We start from the raw sequence: 9,148 nt of genomic DNA on the forward strand, positions 1-9,148 counted from the left end.
ATCCCTGGCTGACTCGTCCTGGACTGGGCTCACATGGGACCAGTTCACCATCCTAGGTCCTGCACCTTCTGTACAGAAATGTCTACGTGGCATCCAAGTGCGGGATGCACGTGACATCCCCTTCTGCTTAACTTGACGGAAGCTGCATAGCCTCCAAATAATCCGTCAATAATGCCGGATAGTCTTCGAAAAATTCTTTGTCGAGCCATACCGCTTCATGAGTTCCTCGGTCCTGAAACTTCGTGAGGAACTGTCGTAGTCTTCGGCCTGAGCCATGCTTGAAACGGTGCAGAAGGATCTGTTCTGGAACCATTACTTCTGCTTCATCAATAATGTCTGGTTCCGCTTCGTCTTTGACCTCGGAAGGGGATGGACCTGCATATGGCTTTAGCCAACTGACATGAAATACATCGTGCATAGTCCAACTCGGAGGTAGCTTTAACTGCATAGACACCTCATTAATCTTTTTCCGGATGGGAAATGGTCCGAAGCTCCTGAAAGACAACTTTGGGCATCGCTTGCCCACCTGCTTCAATCTTTGCTTCATAATCCGAAGATACACCCAATCCCCTTCCGAAAACTTCATGTCCCTTCGGTCTTTATTGGCCTGTCGAGTGTAGGCCTCTTGCGCTTTAGCCAATCTGTCTTTAACGGACTCTAGGATCTCCTGGTAAGACTCCGTCACTCTGTTCGCCTCTGGTACTGAAGACAAAGTCCTGGTTAACAACGACTGGAAAGGCCTTCCAAACGCTGCCTCATATGGAGTCCTGCCAATAGCTGAAGAAAAAGAGTCATTCAAAACAGCTTGAACTAAAGGCAAAAACGATTCCCACTTACCTTGCTGATCGTGGACATAACACTTCAGCACATCAAAGGCCAACTGGTTGTATATCTCTGTCTGGCCATCTGTCTGTGGGTGGAATGCACTGGAAAAATTCAACTTAGTACCAAAATTGTCAAACAATGCCCTCCAAAAATGACTGGTAAACTTGGCATCTCGGTCTGACACAATGGTTCTAGGAATCCCGCCAATCGGGTACCAATGCCGAATGAATAGCTGGGCAACATCCTCGGCGGTCACATTGGCCCTACAAGGAATAAGCATAACAAATTTACTGAACCTATCAACAATAGTTAAACACTGCGTATTACGCTTACTCGGACTGGGAGGCAGATTTGTGACAAAGTCCATCGAAATGTCCTGGAAAGGACCCTCAGGAATTGGCAAAGGCTGTAACAACCCTATCTTCTTTCCACGAGGAGCTTTCACCTTTTGACAAATGTCACAGCGTTGTACATATGTAAACACATCACGCCTCATCTTTGGCTAATAGTATTGTCGTTCTAATTTCTCCATAGTCAAATTCATGCCCCTATGACCACCTGTAATGGCGTCATGGGCATCATGGAGAAGAGCTGCCCGGAATGATTTTATGACACATAGTCGGCCTTTGTAGAAAAGCCAACCATCGCGTATCAGAAAATGGCATGGTCCTGTGGCATCCAATGCCTGTTCCCACTGAGTATCGAATTCCTCGGAATCCGCGTACGTGTGCTTCATGTCTTCTAATCCTGTACCAACAAGGTCAAGTCTAGTGGTCTGAATCGCAGATACTTGTCTCTTCCTGCTCAAAGCATCGGCCACTGGATTGGCCTTTCTTGGAAGATACTCAATCATACCACCGAACTACTGGAATATCTGACTCCAGCGGTGTTGCCGATCACTCCACTGTGCACTTGGCATCGTCTGAATCCAGCGCAATGCCTGATGGTCAGTGCGAACCTCGAAGTCACGGCCATACAGGAAATGTTTCCAATGTTTCAAGGCCTGTATAACTGCTAGGAGTTCACGATCATAGACTGAGTAGTTCTTTTCGGCGGGCAGTAACTTACGAGACATGTAAGCTACCGGATGACCATTCTGTTGCAATACACTTCCAATTGCGATGTTACTCGCATCGGTGATCACTTGAAATGGTTCGTCCCACGAGGCAAGGGCTAAACAAGGCGCCTCTGACAAAGCCACCTTGAGGTTCTGGAATGCCTCCAACGCTCGTGGAGTCATTCGAATCTTTTGCCTTCTTGTTTTCACTACCTTTAGCAAATCGGTGAGGTCTGCCGAGAGGTCGGAAAACTTGTCAATGTGGGTGGAATATGCCTGGCATATACCCACAAATGATCTAATGTCATAAGCTGTCTGTGGTACTTCCCAGTTAACAATCTCGGCCACTTTAGCCGGATCCAGTCGAATGCCTTCAGCACTAATTATATATCCCAAGTAATGCACCTGGAACAGATAAAATTCCGACTTCTTTTCATTGACGTAGAGCTCGTTGCTTTCCAGCAACTTAAGAACTTTCTCCACATCAACGTCATGCTGCTCAACCGTAGCTGAAAATATTAGTATGTCATCCAAAAATATGAACACACACTTTCCAATCAACTCCGGAAAATACGCAGTTAAATGTAGCTGGGGCGTTCGTCAAACCAAATGGCATGACCACAAATTCATAGTGGGCCCGTTCTGTACGGAAGACTGTTTTGGGGATGCCCCCCTCTACAATCCGTACCTGGTGGTACCCACTCTTTAAATTCAATTTAGAGAACACCTTAGCTCCATTCAGCCTCTCGAGAATATAATCAATTCGAGGCATCAGGAATCTGCTCTTGATAGTCAGCTTGTTGAGTGCACGATAATCGACACACAACCGAGAAGACCTATCTTTCTTCTTGACAAACAAGATCGGTGCTGCAAATGGCGACACGCTAGGGCGGATGAAGCCAGCTTGCAACAATTCTTGGAGTTGGCGGTCCAACTCCGATTCCATTGCCTTAGAAAGGCGATATGGAAACTTGCTCGAGGGTTCCGAGCCTGGGAGGAGGTCAATCTTGTGATCCTCCGATCTGGACGGGGGGAGCTGGGGAGGGAGACTGTCCCGAAGAAAAATCTTCTGGAACTTTTCATGGAGAACCGAGTACTTCTCGAAAGCACGAGCCACCGTCTGGGCTGTCTGGATGTAAATCATCGCACACTGTGCGTCTTTCCTAACTGCTCGCTTAGCCTGCAAGTGGCTTATGAGCGGAAAGTTTGGAATACCTGGCTCACACTTAATGGTCACCGGGGTGTTTGACATATTCCGATCGATCTGGAACGTGTGCTTGTCCCACTTGACATCAGGAAGAAACTTGTGAAACCACTGGATACCCAAAATTATGTCTCCTCCTACAAGAGGGGCAACCATAAAGTCACGCACAAACTCTATGCCCTGAATCACTAACTTAGCACCTAGAGCTTCATACTTGACGCTCATTGTCATACCTGTGCTAAAACCCTCAACCTGTTTGTCCACCGGAGTCAGCTCGAAACGGGCACGCCTAGCGGCCTGTTCCGTGACCACATCCTCCGTGCTGCCGCTGTCAAACAAGACAACGACTCTCAGGCCACCTATGTAGCCAAAGGACTTCAGCAATTCGTTGCGCTCATACTCTTGGTCATGGGCGCCCTTCTGCTTATCTTCGAGCTCCCGGCTAATAATTGCTCCAACAGAAGCACCAAGGGTTGAAGAACTAGGGGTAGCCGCCGGGGTCTGTGTGGGAGCTGTGCTCACCACGGAAGCTGTGGAGGCGGCGGCGGCCTTTGGAGGCTTCTTCGGACAATCCCGAGAAGTATGTCCTTTTGTGTGACAAAAGAAACATCTACCCTCCTTCTTGTACTGAGAAAGCTCCTCAGCACTCAACTTGCCACCTGTCTTGCTTGCCTCCGCTTTTTGGTCTGGAGTAAGCTTAGACGCATTGTTCGAGTTCTTGGAGCCAGAGGCTCCCGGGCTCTGTCCTGGGAAAGACCCCGTCTAAATTTGGCTTTTGCCCCCCGAGGCGTTAGCCTTGGGAGAAGCCGGCTGGGAGGTCTTGGGCTTGCCACCATTGTGTTTCATTTCTGCACTCTGCGCAAGCGAGAGTGCGTCCTCAAAGGTGGCTGGCCTAAACATACGCACCTCCCATTGGATTTGCATGTCCAGGCCATACAAAAACTGCCCTTTCTTGTCCGAATCAGATAAGTCTAATTGTCGACACAAGGTCGAAATTTTATTGGCAAACTGAAGGACTGGTTGCGCATTCTGACGCGCTCCCCTGAACTCGTCTTCGAGTCGCTCAAGGTAGTGGGGCGATAGAAACCGCTGCTTAAGATCGCGGACGAACTCGTCCCACACATAAGCTGCCATACCTGCTCTGGTGTGGGCATGAGCCCACTGAGTCCACCAAGGAATGGCCCCACGTTCCAAGTACCAACTAGCTAAGATCACTTTGTCAGTATCTGTTTTCCTAACTGCGGCAAAGTAAGCTTCAAATTGATGTAACCATGAATAAAGAGTTGTGGGATCGAGTTTACCATTATACTTACTGAAATTCATTTTCTCGGGAAAATGATTCGAGGGCGCCGCCGGTGTCAATCTAGCGTCTAAAGCTCTGAGGTAACGCTCGTGTTCCACGCGTCGCATGGCATCGTCTTCTCGTTGTCGAATCTCCAATCCACGCATCTACATCTCAAGCAAGGAGCTTGGCTGCGGCTGTGACCCAGCGAGAGTCCCTGTGTGACGAGGATCTTGTATCTGGGATACGGAAGGAGAGGGAGGAGGAGAGGGAAAACGCGACGCTGGAGAGCGAGAACGCTCCTCCAAAGCCAAGATCCGCGCCTTCTGCTCATCCAACTTGGCTGTTTGGTCTGCAATTGCTCGCATCATCTGTTGGAACATGTCTGTGACACTCAAGCCGGGTGCCCTAGCTGGGCTGCCTGGTGCACTCTGGTCCCATGGTTTTGGTTCTCTCTCATCGCCGAAACTCGCCATAGCGGGAAAATGCAATTCCTTTCCGGAACACAATCTGACCATCCACTATCTGTGTGGGAGACTTGCAGAGGCTTCCGGAGGCTAAAAACCAACCGTCCTTCGAGGGACAGGAGTCACTCCGAAAGGGGTAGTCCACCGGTGTCTAAAAACCAACCACACGAGCGAAAAAAATTTCTGGTTTTCTTTGCTGAATCTTTGTCCTTGAAGTAGGCTCTGATACCACTGTAATATGCGGAAGCTTCGGAGAAGGATCGGTACTTCAAAACTCAGAAATCAGCACTCTTTTTGCGACGGAATTAATGCACAAACTGAAAGGAGATGTGCAGAAAATAGAGAGAGAAGGGGGAGATGGAGAGGACACAGTATTGGGTCCCAATTACTCTCTGCAGGGCCCCCACCACGGATGGTGTATTTGCTTTATTAGAATGATGTAAATCTGAAAACAAATACAGAAAACTTGACCTTTTCTTAGCTGGAAAATCCTGCCCTTGACCTTCAAAAGTCCACCCCTTTGCTTGGCAATCTCCTTGGCTTGACTGGCCCTTGATTGGCTTGAGCACTTGGTGAAAACTGAGATGAATGATGGGATTATGGCCTCCACTATTTATACTCCTCCTGAGGAGCAGTCGGCCAGCTGAAAAAACAAGCTATGTCCCACGACTGGTGAAATTCAGCAATAAATGCTGAATTAAATCCCAAAAAATACTACCTTTTTTCCCTAACAGGCTGAAAGTGATGCGCCTGCTTTTGATTGGCTGGACACCACTTTTGTCCACAATCCCAAGGCTAGGCAGCCTGTATGGGCTGCCCCATACATGCCCTACAGCCATATAAAGGCTGTAATCTCCTGGAGATTGCCTTATCTGTGCCCTAGGGCTGTCCTACAGCCCCTCCATGGCTGGTGGGTTCAGCTTGGGCCTTCCTGGCCCTCATGGGGGTGGTTCTACACCATTCCCATGCCCCCACTCAGATCCGGGGTAGCCCTATGGGCTGGCCCCTTGTCCTAAACATAATCTACTCAGTGATCTGGCATCCGGTACCATACCAGATACACAGAACCACTGACATCATTCTAGAGGGAGACTCACAACGCGGACTGGCACTGTTTCATGTGCAGGACAGTGCACACCTGACCTTAGACTCCTGTGCAAGACAATGCACACCTGACCTCGGACATCTGAGATGGATCCCTGGCTGACTCGTTCCGGATTGGGCTCACATGGGACCAGTTCACCATCCCAGGTCCTGCACCTTCTGTACAGAAATGTCTAGCACCTTCTGTACAGAAATGTCTACATGGCATCCAAGTGCGGGATGCACGTGACAAGTTCTCATCTCTCTCTCTCATATCTCTCTAAAGTTTGAAGTATTAAAGTGGATTGCTAAACTCGCGAAACTCAGGATACAGAAGACGGTGTGAGCATTTGTGTGACAGGATCCTCCAATACGAAGACTTCCGCTACATGTTACATATCATGAAAGACAGATGGGACATATTATTACTTTGGGCATCTACAAGTGGACAAAAGGAGGCACCTACTTGAAACTTGGCCAACAAGCTTTGGAAAAGCAGAAAAGTTGATATTTTGGGCTAAAACTTGGAGTACAAGCCAAGAAAAGCATAAAGTTGATATTTTGGGCTCAAACTTGGAGTTCATGTTAGCAGTCATCTCCTGAATGTACACTATGTCAGGGCCTCTGTTGTGGGTGTGCCCGCCCAGTTTTGCTGTGTCCCCATTTTTCCTCACTTCCATGTATTTTTTCCCATTTCTTTCTGGGTGTGGGAGGGTTGTCGCCTACCTGTGTGCTGGCCGACTGATGGACTCTCACCCGACTAGCTGCTCTAACCTGTGTGCTGGCCGACTGGAGACATGCCGGCCGACTGCCCTTTTTCTTGGCCGACTGGCAATAGCAAGTCGTGGGCTGCTGTCGGCTGTGTTTATGCTGGCCAACCAGCAGCCTAGGGCCATATAAAATGGCCCCTTGCCCCCCACACTATTCATATTGTATTCCGAGATTTCTTTGGTGTATATAGCAGAGTTATACTAGCTTCTCTCTCTCATCTCTTGCATCTGTGTATTGCTCTCTACAGCAGTTGTCTTCATTTCCGCTGTGCATTCTGACATGAAATCAGAGCCCTAGGTGGCTTGAAGCTTGGAGACAGTGGGACGTCAAGGGTTTGCTGATTTAGGTGCTGATTGGAGACTGTTTTGGGCTGTACGGGACTTGGAGATTGGGTAGAAGGCGGCCATCATCGTTTGACAGCCACCTTGCATTCTATTTGCAGCCTCTTCTTCTTCTTTTTTCCCACCCACCGTCCCTTCACAAGACCTTGTGAACCCTTGAGATGGCAAATTTGTTTGAGATGGCTAAGAAGCACGTGAAGATCCCGACACTCCCCACGTTCTCAGTGGACCGCCAGTTGGACGCGAACAACTACGGCATATGGAAGGTAATGATGGAATCTGTTTTGGAGTCTTATGACTTGGCTGATTTCATTGTTGTTGGGGTTCCACGGCCGGAGTTAGAGGAGGGGGAGTTACCCTCTATTCAGAAGGAACGAGAGGCACAGGCACAGTTATGGGATCGTGTCAATGCCAAAGTCCGTTCTTTCATCTTCCTCAATTGCACACCATAGGTGTGAAATCACCTTACATATTGGGGTGATTCTATTCTCTTCCGGCTTATAGCTGTGATTGTTGTATGTTTTTCTCATACTTAATAGAAGTCTCTTTTTGGAAAAAAAAAATGTCATTGTTGCCAGCAAGCTCTAGCGAACCCTAGCCTGTTAATTTGTAGGTTCATGGTTTGAACCGTGGCATCTCTATATGGTACTTACTCTTACTCTCTCAAAAAAAGGGGACCAAGGGGGGAGGTGGGGAGGCGAGGGGGGCCGGGAGAACTTACAAGTTGTTCGTACTTCACGAGGACATAACTACAACTCAACTTCATGAATCTACTCTCCAAAGCTTAGTGCAAGCGAGTCCATCATGCACGTTGCAAAGCCAAGACTGGGTGCAATGACATCTCTACTCGATAGAAATGTAGTAAACGGAATACCCTACTTCATGATGCATGTCGTAAGCTAGGTGTTGTGCCATTCTTTATCCAATAAAATGCAGTCAGCCATTCAAGGTTAGGACAGTGTACCGGTATTAGACCGGATGGTGCAAATTACAATTCCTAGCTTTAGCTTTAGTGCGTTGACTGACACCTACTGCAAAACATGGGATAAAGATGGAGAATTCCCAAGAAAAGAGAGTTACCAGTTCAGATGTGTTGAGGATGAGAGGCTCCCAGGTGCCGTCGTGGTTGATTCTGATGACACTATATTTGACACCGCCAAAGGGGTTCCTCTCATCTCGAGGGGAGGCATTTCCAGCGTCCTTGTCTCGCCGGGCCTTCTCTTGCTGCTTGAAGGCGTCTACGGCTTCCGTTTTGCTGCTGATTATGCGAAGCCCCAGCCGCTTCGGAACAAGCCTGCCCTGCGGGACAGGTTCTGAACATCCATGGCAATGCCGCCGTCCCCCTGCGCCTTGTAGAAACAAATGGTCTCCACAGCGTGCTGAATCGGGAAATTCGGTCAATTGGGTCGGCGTTAAGAATGCAGTTTCCCCTGATTGGAAAGCTCGAATGGCCGCCCGCGCGAGCTTAAAAGTGGGTCTCGCCATTGAAGCTGCATCTAAGACCGCAAGAGTCAAGCAAGCCACCACAACTCCCGCAAACACACCACCGAAAAAGACACACACAACTCCTGCAAACACAACAGTGCACGCGTGTGGAATACTTTTGAGATGTGCAAAAACGGTGTCGCCACTCGTCTGGGCACTCCACAAGCTTAGCATCATAGTATTTTAAATATCAATGTTGTACAAAGTAATGATGAAGCTAGACTCACTGTGATAGAGGCATTAATTAATCGAGTGTTAGTAAGATGAGCACTCATTAATTAATTGAGTGTTAGTCCTTGATTGGGAAAACCTATCACAACTATCTTGCCAAGCTCGTCATGGATTGTGCAATGAGAAGTTATCAGTATGGTGTTGATCTAGCTCAGGCTCACATGAGCTTGGTGGTTCTGCTCATTACTCTAATGTATGACGCAAGGATTGGCAAGTCTAGCCTTGTTCAAGCAAAAAGCTCTAGAGCACAACCCTCGTCCAAGAGATCATTGTTGTTAGGGTGATGAGAAGAGATGAGGAGTACTAGTAATTAAGTGCCTCCCTAGTCTACTCAATGTATAAGCCTTTAAGACTATTATATTTGAATTATAGCCCTTATTATACTTAGTATTTGATTTCTTG

General features: G+C 48.1%; 1 protein-coding gene across 1 annotated transcript in view; it reads right to left on the bottom strand.

The window, feature by feature from the left end:
- LOC147621060 (magnesium transporter MRS2-2-like) overlaps positions 1 to 8,719 on the bottom strand; it is a 131,059-nt gene extending 122,340 nt beyond the window's left edge. Inside the window, exon 1 of the mRNA XM_086825309.1 lies at positions 8,111 to 8,719. Coding sequence (XP_086681435.1) covers positions 8,111 to 8,692 — 582 coding nt within the window. The 5' untranslated portion in view covers positions 8,693 to 8,719. The remainder of the gene's footprint in view (positions 1 to 8,110) is intronic.
- Positions 8,720 to 9,148: the final 429 nt, after the last annotated feature.

Source organism: Cibotium barometz, chromosome 31 (assembly GCF_041138505.1).
Source record: "Cibotium barometz isolate CiBa-2024 chromosome 31, ASM4113850v1, whole genome shotgun sequence".
NCBI classification, from domain to species: domain Eukaryota; kingdom Viridiplantae; phylum Streptophyta; class Polypodiopsida; order Cyatheales; family Cibotiaceae; genus Cibotium; species Cibotium barometz.